At 43.8% G+C, this 14,582-nt stretch overlaps 1 protein-coding gene across 1 annotated transcript in view; it reads right to left on the bottom strand.

The window, feature by feature from the left end:
- The window catches only part of LOC144103919 (potassium voltage-gated channel subfamily KQT member 1-like), a 138,808-nt gene that overhangs the window by 56,185 nt on the left and 68,041 nt on the right, over nucleotides 1-14,582 (bottom strand). The window contains exon 6 of the mRNA XM_077636641.1: nucleotides 1,722-1,800. Coding sequence (XP_077492767.1) covers nucleotides 1,722-1,800 — 79 coding nt within the window. The remainder of the gene's footprint in view (nucleotides 1-1,721; nucleotides 1,801-14,582) is intronic.

The raw sequence follows: 14,582 nt of genomic DNA on the forward strand, positions 1-14,582 counted from the left end.
GACAGAGAAAGGGTGACGGAAAGCATTGATCAACCGCTATTGACTAGACACGCAGGTATTTTTTTTTCAAAAGTGACATGCTAAAGACTACGGGGGCCTTCGTCATACCAGCTCAACCTATCAGTGATTCATCTTGGTTTAAACTCACCGAAAACAAAACAGTGCTCAATGAAGACAATGGGACGACCTGAAGAGTAGTAAGTTTTCTTACACGAAAACGTGATCAGTCACAAGGGGAGAGCAAACTAAATCATTGCGCATGATTGACTAGTTGGAAACTGAGAGGATTTGTGAAAAAAAAAATAGAAACGCTATTTTAGCCTGATCTAATAACTGCTAGCTCGTTGAGAAAGTTCGGGCTGTTCCTCCTACGAGCATGTCAGTTTGTGCTGAACATCAGTCGTGATTGAAGCCGTAGTGAAGTCCAAATTTTCACTCTTATAGTTTAAAAGTCTTGCATGCGAGGAATAGCAAAAAGAATGAGAAACAAGCAGGTGAACTACCGAACTGTGTGTACAGTTATCAATATATATGGGTACTGGCGGCAGGAAAAGTAAATACACCACGAGTGCGGATTCAAAGTTTCTTTTTGAACCTGTCGTGACGATAACGGTTTAACTTGTCGGTAGAGGTCATGCAAAGTGTAGCGCGTCCCTCGAGCTCATCATTTTCTGCCTGCGGTATTGCGCTGTCCTGCAATAAAACGCTAAGAGAGCTTTCTTTGCTTATTAGATTTCGAGCCAATAAAATGTACACGCATCTTACACCATCGAGCATTCGGGATGTCAAGTAAAACATACTTGCCGTCCTAGAGAGAGAGAAATACTTAACCACCGAAACTCATGTTCAAGCCGCGTTTGTGCCGGTTGCCTTTTCGGCGTGCCTTAACACCCCTGATGTTCTCCGAAATCACGTATTGTGTAGGATACCGCTGGTAATGGTAGCTTGACGAGGCCACGGAGCCCTCTGTGGTTCCAGAGATGGAGCGGGGCACCAAATAAAAACTGTCTAAATACTAAACCTGCATGACACTTCTTCTAGTCGTCGTGTGCTTATCACATCACATTTCTAATTATGATATTTCAATTTTAACGGTAGGCTTACGAGACTTTTGCAACAGGGAAGAAAGATAAAGCGGGAATTACAGCACTAGGTGAAGCCGGTTTCCATGTGCTGTGAGGTGGGCAAAAATTAGTCCGCATGTATTCGGCCTAACCTGTAAAGATTAGCAAGGCAGGAATGTGGGCTCGTTGGTTGTACATATGATGAGAATAACGCACTACACAAGGGAAAACGACTACTGAAACAATGAACACACGACAAGCGCGCTTTTCCTGTGTCCGTCGTTTCAGTTGTTTTTTCTGGTGTAGCGCGTTATTCCCATAAAGTGTAAAGATTGTTGTTTGCTTCAAGAAACCGCTGAAAATCACTAAAATTAAGGGCACAAAAAATTATAGAATGAAGAAAGCTAGAAAGCAGAGAACATTGGCTCTGTGAAGAATTTCTTCCCTCGACATTCTTTTGATTAGCAATAACACGGCAGCATTACATGCAAAGACTTAATATTGGCTGCCGCAGAGCGGAACTAGGCGACGTCCATGACCCATCGGTGCACCACCCCTCTTTGAGCTTTTTAACACCATTATTAACAAAAACTTACAATAGCACCTCTACCATGCCGAGTACTAAATGTATGTTCTAAAATATTTTGAAACATGTACCTGATGGCTGAGGTAGCAAACACTTGGCCGTTTGAGCCAGCAACAAGGACCACAACAGAAGCGACAACGACGATGAGATCTGGAAAAAGAGACAAGGAAGAAAACGCAGTAACATATTTTCGGCTTCTTATAGCGCACGAACAAATACAAGCACTCAGCATAGGAAGCAGAATCGGTAAGGTGGAAGTTGGTGCCGCTGTGTCACTAATGTAGATAACAAATGTGTTTTACTTCTTTCTGAATAGCTCTAGTAGAGACAGCGCACTAATATAGTTGTAGAATCCGGGCTAACAAAGAGGCATTGCTTCAAATTATGCGGCTAAGAGTGACGGCGAAACATTTGCTCTCGTCATACCCCGTGCGCCAGAGGCTGTGCAAGTCCACCTTTCCTGGACATGGCCAAGTAACGCCATCTGCCGAGCGCCAGTCACAAAAGGCACGTGACTTAAAGCGCATACTTACATTGCAATGAAAAGGAAACCATACAGCAGATTTTAAAGGATGCCTGGCCATGTTGATTGAGATAGCTTACTTTTTCTGCCCGCTGCGAAGTATGGCTTGTAGAAAGGTTTCCATTCACGCAAAGTCTAGTTCTGGTGGCGTTAGAAAGTTGTAGGGTTGTACTGCATGTTCATAAATTCTCGCACTAATTCTGGGTGTTCCGCACCAAGCGCCTTGCGGTGGCGGCCGCGCGTACAAAAAGCGGTTGCCCAGATTTTCTGGGTTTGAAATTTAGTATGCTAGAACATGTTCCGCTTCAAGGAGAAAAGCCACGTGTTGGCGGAGTGCGTAGGAATGTTCTTGCTTTTGACTCACTAACAAAACGCGTAGTCTCGGCTTAAGAGTGGGACGACAAGATTGGAGACAGAGGATATATTTCGGATCTACTGTAAAACAAACATCGCAAAACTGTGCTTAATATTCGACCCATATTTAGGCCACTTAATGGCAAGATCTGTTATAAAACTCAGAACACCAATTTACGCTTTGATATTCTTCGAAAAAGTAGTTGAAAACCACATCGATGGCATCGGCAGGAAAAGCAGGTTAGTTCAGAGGAACAGTTCATTGTAGTTTATATGGATTGGAAACCCGGAACGCGGCTCCACCCCTTCTTCAGTTCTGAGGCGCTCAAAGTACAACCACTGAGTTCTTAACTGGACAGCCCGCGCCAATGACTTATACGGTGAGGACGCAGAAACTTTAAGGTCACTCTCGCGTGCCTTAGCGAAGCACGTGATCCCAGCTGCAGCACCAACGCGAAAAACAGATCTGTCTTTACTGCTCGTACTCCCTGCAATCTGGGAAGACTTTTTTCGCTCGTAGATGTCCGGCCTATGCTATAATCAATCTCTAAGCTGGCTGTACTAGCGCACATTTCTTCAATGTTTTTAATCAATAAATAAATCGATGGCTTCCTGGTGGACAGTGCGTACGCGGAGTGTGTCACGCAAATGGGTGTGAGACTCCATGCATGCACGTTGTCACAATTTTTATGGCACCATAACTCCTTCCCACCTTACTGGCTTTTATTTAATGGTCAACCAATTGGTACTGAAGGACCTGACATAGAATGTATGGCGGGATGCATTCCATACCCAACGATGCTACCTAAGCTTGTATATCTAGAATATTGAGAGCCAAATATCAAGCCAAAGTACAACAACGCTGAAATGGACATCTGTGTGACCACTAGTTTTACCTTGCGCAGGCAAAAATCGAAGCCCGGCAAGTTTTATGCATAAAATGCCGGGTTTATTTTGATTAAGGAATGCATTGCTATTGGCAAAGCTAAACGAATCTCCATGAAAACGGAGTTTCACGTAAAAAAACGGTACGTCGTCTTATCTCTTATTTGTGGCTAGTACGGAAAATAGGCCCCATATGTGCATTTATTCGCAACCACCGTGCACGAGTATGACATAGTACACGCAGGCGCATGCAACTTATGCTAAGCCTTTTGCCTTGATCTTGCCCTTCAAAATACGAGGTGTTTAACCTAAGAGTTCTGCAATTTTTAAGAACGGGCTCTTTTTGTTAGAAGAGCGCTTTATTTTTCAACACGCACAGCACTGTCAGCGGTGCAGCGCATCAGAATATAGCGAAGACGTGCTAACTACTATGCGGGTTAACTAACAATGACAAGTTAGCATTTTATCTATTACTGTTAGTCTCCTTATTTATTGCGGGGCGTGTAGCTCACCGTAAGTAAAATCGATATCATATTTTAGCATATCGAGAACGCAGCTACCCCCGTGTTGTGGCCCATGAAAGTTTGGTTATTTCGGCAAATTACTTGCACTGGAACGATTGCTTTGTCTACAAGCTTTCCAAAAGCGCGTGTATTTTGGTGCGATGTAGGTAAAATTCGTTCGGCCACAGCGCCCATAATAATTAAGTGTTCGAAATTCTGAGAAAACATTTGAATATTGCCTACGGTGGGCTATTTCATAATCATCGCTCTGACTACACCCACTGCAGGGCAAAGGCCTCTTCCGTGTCTCCCCAATTAATGCTGTCCTTTGCCAGCTGTGGCCACCGTTTCCCATTCAACTTCTTGATCGTATCCGCCCACCTAACTTTCTGCCGCTCTCTGCTACTCTTGAATTCTTTTTAAACATAATCCGTTATCCTTAAAGACGAGCGGTTATCTTGCCTTCGCAGTACGTGCCCTGCCCAAGCCCATTTCTTCCTCTTGATTTCGACTAGCATGTCATTAAGCCGAGTTTGTACCCTCACGCACTCCGACCTCTTCCGTTAAATAGGTCTGTCATTTTGCTTTCCATACCTCGCTGTGTTAAGCTGAAACCTTTTAGTTAGGCTCTACATTTCTGGCCCATACGTGAGTACAGCTGTTGTATACTTTTTTTTTTATGGAGGGATATTGGTAAACTGCCATTCATGATCAGAGAACCTGCCATATGCGTTCCACCTCATTATTATTCTTCTAGTTATATCCCTCTCATAATCCGGATGTAGTGGCCACTATACTTGCCCTAATTAGACGTATTCCTTTACCGCTTCCAGCACGTCGCTACCAGTTGTAAACTGCTGTTCCCTTGCGAGACTGTTCAACATTCATTGGGTTTTCTGCATCTAAATTTTAAGACATACCATTTTGCTCTGCCTCTGTAACTCATTTACTATGCTTTGCACCTCATCTCCGAATAGCAAATTACTTACATATTCTCTATTACCTCTTGTTCCCAACTGCTGCCAATCCAGGCGTCAGAAAACCTCCTGCAAACAGGCGGTGAATAGCATTGGCGAGATTGTGTCTACCTGCCTGACACCCTTCCTTACTGGAATTTTAATTCTGACTTCATGAAGGACTATGGTAGCTGTGCAGTTGTTAAAGCTATCTCCAAGTATTTTCACATGCCTCTCAATAAATAAGTACGCTAACAATAATAGTTAACAGTTAACTACTTTGAGTGAGTTAGCCAGTCTGCTGTTACCGCGTGTAAGCTGTACTGTGCCGCGCTACTCTGCTAACAATGCTTTGAGGAAAAAAACGGTCTTTAACCCAGAAAGCCTATTTTTAAAAAGCGCAGAACATCTTAGGTGAAACAACGGGAATATATATAAACAGCTTACGCGTACAGCTCCACAAGAACACGTTCACCCGATGAAGATGCAGGGGCATGTTCGGCACTGTGGACAGCGTGCAGATTTGTACAGCGAGAAATAAAGCTAGGCCCACGGGTGCGATCGCCAAGGCAGTTAAGAAACCGTGGGCATAACTTTAACGACTTAATTTACATAAAATAAAATCAACTGGTTGGGTAAGAAGGCCGAATGCCATTGGAGCAGAAATTAAGATGTGGGATAGCAAATGAGCTCAACTCGTGATCAAATAGAGAGCTGGAAGATCGGCTATGCGAGAATCAGATTCCGTAGGTTGATCTCCATTAACTATCGTGAAGACCCTCCCACTTCACCCTTTGCTCTCGAAGTCTAGGTGTACTTATTACTCATAGAACGACAATGGCTTTAATAAAAGAACACCGCCACTGTTTGTAAAGCGTTAGGCTGTCTTCATAGAGAACTGCTGCCAGGTTTAAGCGTATTGCCTCTCATGTGGCAATTGGGTTGGGAAGAAAAATCCATATTTTCCGCTTATACGAACAACCCTGGATGCATGCATTGACCAGATTTCTCCCTAAATATGTATATAAAAGCGGCACTGTAGTATTAACCTGTCATCTCACTTGACTTTTGTCTGATGGATAAATTAAGAGAAAGTAAGCTATAAATGCTGGGATTTTCTCTTCCCGAGTCTCAGTACACTTGCTAAGTGAGATTAGTTTTAGTGTTGGGCGAAAACACCACACTCGTATAAATCACTGCTAAAACTTACATTCACTGAGCAGAGAGACAAGCTGGTGGTTTCTTGCAAAAAAAAAAATGGATACACAATTACGATAGTCACAATACTAAATGTGAACTGCGCTCAAATTTCACGGCCCCTTACATGCCCGTGCCATGGTGGCGTGTTGCGTCGATAGCCACCATCCCGGTTCTTCCTGCGGCAGGCACCATTTGGTCGTTCATTCCTCTGCTTTCGCTATGACAGGTGGCGTTCTCTCTGATGCCAACTGCAGCACGCCACCTGTCACACGCCTACACACACCACCTGTCAAGCGGCGTGCTATCAGCAACGACAACGACGACGCGGAATGCAGGAACGGACACCCAAGAGGTGCACTGAGAGTGAACTTTCCATACACCTGTAATTAGGATGGTCTTTTGGAAGTTGCATCCTTTCATGATTCAACAGCATTGGAGGACATGGCAACACGAACATAGAAAACAAGTGCAGCTTTCCCGTGAATTTTATCCATCTGCCCAAAGAGCCGCCTTAATAGCGCACCTTTTTCGGCGGTAATCTTTGATAATCCGTACATAATCTTTCCTCTTATTCATAGAAATGTAATTCTAAGCTCATTGCTTTCACAGCCAGCGGCCTTGTCACGTGTTGGACTCTAATGACCATGAAGAGGGAGTGATTAAGAGATACAGGCTTCATATAACAGTTGTCGTTGTTTTATTTTGCGCCAGTTTTCCTCTTCATTTCTATCCACTGTGTTCCAAAGGCGCTCTGTGAAATAAGGGAGTGTTCTAAATGTGCCGCTGGATTTTCTGCGTCGAAGAGTGCGATTATTTCTCGAAAGCAGCCTCTGCATCAGCGTTTCGGAACGCCGACGTGCGAAACGGGCCCGTGGACCAAAACTTGTAATAGTTGACTATTAGTTCGTTTTATGAATCGTAAATCTCCATCTTTTGTTGCTGATGACACGTGTTAATTTACCTTTGAATTGTGCTTTGTTTTCCAGAAAGTATACCGATGCTATTGAGTCTAGATAATTGGTAGTGGCATTTTCTTAGTTCACCTCTTGTGGCCTCCGTCCTGAAGGCATCGTAGTCGTGCTACCCGCGCGCTCACCTAAATTACTGGAAGATAGCACGCGCACTTTAAATGGCTAAAAAGAGGCCGTAGAGCCACACAGTTCTTACTTGCAGCGTTAGCCGACTTCCCAATGTAATTGTGATCGTTCAAAGATAAAGTTGAGACATGAAAAACATATAGGAACATATGCTCAACATATAGGGACGTATGCTACACTCAAAACAAAATACAAGTCGTCAGAGAGCGTGAGAGAAGGAAGCTGTAAACATTGAATCCAAATGCAGTGTCAAAAATTGGGCGTTACAGCCTTTAACGATAGCGGGATTGGAACAGTATCAATACAGAGACGTGCGTAACGGGCGTACAGAGATACAAGTACCACCTCGATGGAAAGAAAAGCGAAGAACCCGGCGCCAACGCGCCCCGCGGTTGGAATTTATTTTCATCGCGCTTTTGCCTGGGTGGTACGAAAAAGACGTTAGAATCGTCCTAGAATATATCATGGATGAGTCTAGGGTTTTTTCCTATCATCTAAGTAACAGCGCGGTGAAAAGAAATTGAAACAGCGGAGCGTGTTGGCGCCGGGTTGTTCGCGTTTCTTTCCATCAAGGTAGTACCTTTGGCTTCGGGCGAATGCAGATATTGGATATTTAAAGACCCATGAAGTACATCTCAAGACAAAAAGAAAGAGTGGGGCCATACTGAAGCTTAGAGGGGCAGGCGGCCGGAGTAGATATGAAGTAATACGAGGCCTTTAGAGCGCTGTAATGTTTCTGGGACAGTCGTTTGCGAACGCGGTTCAGTGCAAGAAATCTGATGTCTTACCAAGACTGAGTGATCAACCGAACAACGGTTGTGAAATTTTATCTAGGGCCGCACGAAATGGCAACAAACGATGTTGGGTAGAGGGCTATGAATTCGTCGTCGTTTGAAGTACGGGAAGCAGTGAATAAAATTTTGTTCGGGGAGACATTACGAAAGTTAGATGAGAAAAGTGGACAGCAAAAGTCTCCATGCTCAGTGAAATGAGGCCTCGCACTGGAGAAAATGCACTAGTAAGCTTGCGACAGACCACAAAGAAAGCATACGAGAAGAGGATATTGCCATGAGACTAAAATAAAGTACCTGCAGACAAAAGAATTTTGAACAAAAGAATCGTTGCATGAATACAGAGATCAAAAGAGAAAAATCCGAAACTTAATGGTGTCCGGAAATCTGAAAGGCCATATGCCCTTAACGGCGAGCCTAGATAAGGATGCGTTAGAACCCGGCACTATAGAAGAAGGCATGAAAAGGTAGATATTTATGGTTGCATGCAGGTGCAGTGTAAAACACGTTCGACATGCTGTGCTGTGCTCTAGAGGTATACACACATATCTATTTAAGCAGACATGACAGATGCTATGGGTTTCAAGGATAATGACGGGAAATTCACGCATCAGCAGTGAAGAATGTAAAGAAAATACTAGATTAATGGTGGCGGAAAAGCAAAACATGAAAATTGAAGGACCCGTCTCTGAAATCAAAACATTTTCACCTTAGGAAACTAGATACAACTTAAAATGAAACACAATTACTAAATCAATGAAATTAAAGAACAAAAATCAAATGAATAAAGCAGCTACCTAAATTTACTAGGCAAGGTGCCGCTAACCACCGCCTCGATTCAAAGGGGATACCAATAAGATCTACTTGTATACTTAGAAGATCTCGCTGTGTGTTTAGCGGGGTATGCACTACGCGTTGAACTGTTCAAGCATCAATTAGGAGGGTATTGTGAGCTAAGTAAAAATATTTTCCATCTGCAAACAGTTTCCCCTTACGCGAGCCGGAGTGCCCAATAAACTGTTCTTTTTTTTTTGCCGGCCGGTTTTTTGCGCCAAGCCATACTCCCTACAATAATGTGGGTCAGCACCGCTGCAAACTTGTGGTATTTTGTGATCTGACAGCCGCCTGATGCTATTTATATCGGTGGCTGAATTATGATGCTGGAAGTTGTTAAAGTTAACTTGGCACAAGCTTCGCAGATTAACAGGGGTGGACTCTGCTGGATTTGCAGCGGAGATTTTCAATGCTCGTTTTAGAAACAAAGCACGCTCTGTATTAACAATCTGTCCGTCAGCCTAAGAGATCGTCCTGCAAAGTAACAGGACTTGACCTATCACCTCACAATGAATAAAGTTTATCGTGGAGATAATCATCGCACCCCGTGATACAAATCAGTCCACTGCCTCCTGAATATTTCGTATCTTTCCTTGTAGATCAGACGGCGAAAAGACAACGAAACGTGCCGTAAGCTATGAGATCGATTCATTGAAATTATTTTTGCTGATTGCGTAGCCATAGCTGCTTCATTAATAAAATATTATTCACGGCTCAGAACAACGGCAACAAGAAGCCGGTTGCCGAAGTACAAGCAGAAAGAACAATTTCAAAGAAGAACCCACGTCAATACAAGCAAGATACATACGTTTTCCAGCAGTCGAAGGGCTGTCTGAATGATTTGTGTCTTTGAATTGTCTTTGAATTGCTCTGTTTTATTTTTGGTCGAAGTTTTTCGATTGCACGGAGTATATTTGGCTTCGGTCAAAAGCCTTCGGTACGCATTCAGAACAGTCGAATGAACTCAGCACTGAAAGTCACAGTGATGTCCCGTATGTCCGGTCCTTTAACAGCTAAACATGTTTTGTATTTTTTATTTCTATTAAATTGGAATGTATAATTAGCGTGAGGTTTTAATCAAGGCGCTCACAACAGTGGTATGGGTACCATGCATTGTCGTGCTTTACAGCTTCTGTGTTCCGTGATCACTCATTTTTCATTAGTTGCAGCTTGAGTCCTGCGTGGCGAGCACTATAGGTTCATTGAAGCTATGGAAATGTAAACCAGTGCAAAGGTGATCAGATCTGTACTTAGCAACACTCAGACAAAAATAAGAATAATAATATTGATAGGCTTTTGGGGAAAGGAAATGGCGCAGTATCTGTCTCATATATCGTTGGACACCTGAACCGCGCCGTAAGGGAAGGGATAAAGGAGGGAGCGAAAGAAGAAAGGAAGAATGAGGTACCGTAGTGGAGGGCTCCGGAATAATTTCGACCACCTGGGGATCTTTAACGTGCACTGACATCCCACAGCACACGGGCGTTTTAGCGTTTTGCCTCCATAAAAACGCAGCCGCCGCGGTCGGGTTCGAGCCCGGGAACTCCGGATCAGTAGCCGAGCGCCTTAACCACTGAGCCACCGCGGCGGGTCGAAAAATAAGAAATTTCGATTTCCCTGGCATTGAGATCTGCGTTTCAGTGCGGTCTAAGTGCAGGTTTTTCTTTTCGTTCGTTCGTTGATCGTGCAATAGAATGGCGTGAAAAGGCACCAAAGAGTTAAAGCAACAAAACTGACAAAACAAATAAAAAATAACGTGTACTTCATGGACGAGTTTCATTTGGAGAATACTCGACGCGTTTCCCAAGTTTATTCCCTCCGTTCGACTTTCATTATCACTTTCGGCGCAACTGATACTGTATCGTCGAGATGCTTTATGGTAATAGCTGTTTTAAGTCACTGTGGTGTAGCACATTTGGTTGGATGGCACATGTTGTCTCTGTTGTTTTAGCGAACACTTTATTATTACAATCGTTTTCGCAGAGGCAGTGTCGCATCTCATGAAATCTTGAACACTTTTCAAAAATATCCTTTTTGCAGCCAGATTTTGTCGAGCCACAGCAGCAAGGTTAATCGCGCTTTCGAAATTCTAAAAACTGAATGGCTATGATTAGCGACCGGCTACAAGTCTCCAATTGCAACTAGGCTCCTAACTCTAGTAGTTAGAATGTTAATTATTAAAATTAGTTAATCAGCTTAGTACTTAACACGATTCACTGGTTTATTGGTGTCCACCAGCACTAGTAATAGTATGCCACAAAAGCCTTATTTTTACCCCAAAAAGCCTATTTTGAAATATTTTGAAAGTGTTCGCGGAAACATCGGGTATAAGAGTGCAAATAAAACTTAATGGGAGACACTGGCTTCCTGAGTTTTGCGGCTACTACGCGCCAGAGAGAGCTAATAGCAAAAATGCATGTAGGCTTGTAGAGGAGCGCTGGAGGCGGCTAGTGCTGACAACGCATCCTCTTCCTCTACGGCGAGTGGTTTGTTTATCAGGTCATATAAGAGCTGCTGTCGAGTTACTGCACCATTTCCCTTCCTCAAAAACGACTAAGTAATGTTCGCATGCAGCTGCTTCGGCTGTCTGGAATTATTTTATTTAAGAGCGAACGTCGCACACACGGCAGCAATTCCGACAGTGCTGCCGGTAAACATGAACTAAGTTCGGCTGCCCATCGTGGTCGTTGCCGGTGCGGGGCGGATGCTGCTGCTACTGGCCAATAGCCAATGAACACCGGAATGTCTTGGCGTCTTCATACCGTTGCGGAGAGATCAGACACATTTAGACAGGAATGCAGAACCTCAGTACATGTCTTGAGATCATTGCAGTGAAAATAAAACCACAAATACTTCTTGTATTTGTCTAGCACAGACGCCTCATTACTACTTGAAGCTTTCCAGTAGCACAGCCAAGAGTCCGCATATTTTGCGATATGAGACAATGAGTAAGATCTCCACAAGACGTCTTTATAACGTGTGCTATCGTTCTCCAAATTACGGATGTAAGACACCTTAGAAGACCACGACACGTTTAAGAGGCAATTATATCAAGCGGAAACATGCTTGAAAAAGATATGCGAACACTTACCTAATCACTCCTGCGATCGTGTATGCATGGTGCCTACCTCGAAAGCAAGTATTGGGATATCGCCCGCTGGGCTGTCTGCACAGGCACCAACGTATAGAAATGTAGTATTGCGCCGGCATATTGCATTAAACCTTGTTCTGTCTCTTTTTCACGTACTATAAATCATCAGTTTCCCTAAAAAAAAATTCATTTTTCAGTGGTCTTGTTCGTGTTTGATTTCGCGCTAATACTGGCTATATATTCGTATGCAGCACCCGATTAATGCGCGGCAAGTGTCTCACTCTCAAGAAGAGGAGGACATATATGTACAGTCTCTGCCAAAAGTAACCGTGCTCTACAGCTTGGTTCTCCTTTATATAGTGGAACCCTTACAGTATTCCTAAAAACTAAAAGGTATTGGAAGATGAGAATTATTCCTCTGACCTCACAGTGATTTGCCGTTTTATGGGTGCGATAACTGTTCCGCTACACAACTGAGAAGCAAACCGGGCAGCCTGGTTCTTTTTGGCTGGGGGGGGGGGGGGGGGTACATGTCCATCAGCGACAAAAGAAAAACGAACACGACCAATGAAACTAGATCTTTTGAAGAGTTACTGATGATCTCTAGTACATCTAAAATAGAGCAAAATATGCAATATGCCGGAGATACACATCCTTTCTAGAAGGCGGTGGCTGCGCAGACCACCCTGCGGGCAGTATCTAACGCATGCTGTTCAGGCACGTAATGCCGTCACATCTGCGCATGTTGAGCGTCTATAATCAACATGGTTATCTGAGGCCGTATTCTATAAGCTGTCCATTATCTAGAGTTCATTTCGAGTCCATCTAGTTTTCTGTTATTTTATCACTCTGATATACTCGCGGCTTTTAAGCGTCCTTGGGAAGCGACCCGACCATTGGGCCGTTGGCGACTGGGCCTCGCTGTAGGCTGTCATTGGCTGCTTCCCACGGACGCTTGAAAGCCACGGGTGACTAACGAGGGGGGACCAGATTGACAAATGGACAATGGGCAGATATGGAATATGGTCTCTCGAGAAGTTTTGCCATTTTTTTAATAAAACAGCACTAGCCTTCACAACACGCGATATCTCGTCCTGCGTTGTTCATAAAAGTCGCTGATTGGTCGAGGGGGCTTCACATTACAAGGTCACGTGACTTTGCCCTGCCCACCTGCACAGGGCAACATGCGCAGCAGCGTACGTATCGAATAAATTAGTTCTCTAACGGCAAATTCAGTGCAACGTGCCCGCCAAGGAACTTCATATCATGCAATTTCACGTCCTCTGTTAGTCACTTAATTAAGTGGCTGCATAATAAAGAGGGGGATGACGACACAAGGCCTCGTGACCACGGAGCGAAAATACAAGCTGAAAAACAAGGGGGAGCGCACAACCGGGAAAGAGCATGAGAAGCAGGTTGCAGCGGGTTCTCGGCGGCCTCACTCAGTGCGTGATTGTGTGTATGCAAATAGAGATACGAAGGCAGTGACAACGTTGTGTATATGGTGAAAGAACTGACACAGACACACAAACATGCAGCAGCAACGTTGTCTCTAATGCTGTCGAATTTAGCTCAGAAGGTAATTTAAGAGTCCCCTTAACTTTCTCCAGTTGAAGATGGAGGGAATCTATTTGCTGCCGAAAACCACGAAAACAGCCGTACATCGTCCATTTGAAAAATGTAGTGAGATGTCTGAAAACAGCTGTTGCGTAGGCGTCTACACGTCAAGATAACCTCAGAGGAGCAGGTGCCTAAATGAATTGATATCTTTGCATTTTGGTATTGTGGTGCCACCAGGTCATTTGCGCTATTGACGTGTAAATGGTGTTCGTGAGGTCATGGCAAGAAGAGCCACCTGTATCTCAGACATTACAAGCTGTATCCGAGAACATTTGCCGTCGACGGCAGGTAACGCCAGAGCGATCAATTTACTGAGTGCTAGACTTAAATACGTGATAGTTTAACTATGGCGGTGGGCTGTTGCAGAATGAGTCCACGCAAGTTCATTCACACGAGCATTCATCTTGGGCGAACAACATGAGCATGTGGAATCAAGGTACAGCAGCATCAGCCCTGCATATAAGCATTAAGATTAATTTCTTTCATGCGGCCTGTAGACCACTGCCCAAAGTACGATGCATGGTGCGCTCCGGGCAGAAAGACGGATCACAGGTAAATATTTGCAATGGAATGGCAAGTTTGCTGTTTTGGGGCACGAACTTTTTCAAATCAATTAATTTATTGCGCAGAATCTAAAATCAGTTTTTTGTAGCAACAGTCTTAGTGTTTTTACAGGTAATATCCTATTTTCTATACACCTTGTGATCATAACGAAAGTAGAAGTAAAAACTGTGTTAAGTGGCACAAACGAAAGAAAGTATAAAGTGAGGAATGAAATCACCCAAAGAAGGAAGAAGGGAAAGTGAAAAAGAGGAACATTAACTGAAGCCAGGCGGCAAAAAACTACAAGGAAGAATGAACTAAAGAGAGTAAAGGGATAATTTTGGTCATTATAAAGCAGCGCCATCTATACTGTATCTTTGGAGTAAAACTTCCTGCCAGCTACCTCAGTCCTACGTTTTACAGTGGTATGCTCCTTTCGCAAGAAAATCAGTCTGCTCTGAAGTCAACTGGCTTGTGTATTCCTCTCCTAATATGACGTTGACACCCTTCTGCCCCGTTGAACAAGTTTATCCTA

This window comes from Amblyomma americanum, chromosome 9 (assembly GCF_052857255.1).
Source record: "Amblyomma americanum isolate KBUSLIRL-KWMA chromosome 9, ASM5285725v1, whole genome shotgun sequence".
Classification (NCBI taxonomy): domain Eukaryota; kingdom Metazoa; phylum Arthropoda; class Arachnida; order Ixodida; family Ixodidae; genus Amblyomma; species Amblyomma americanum.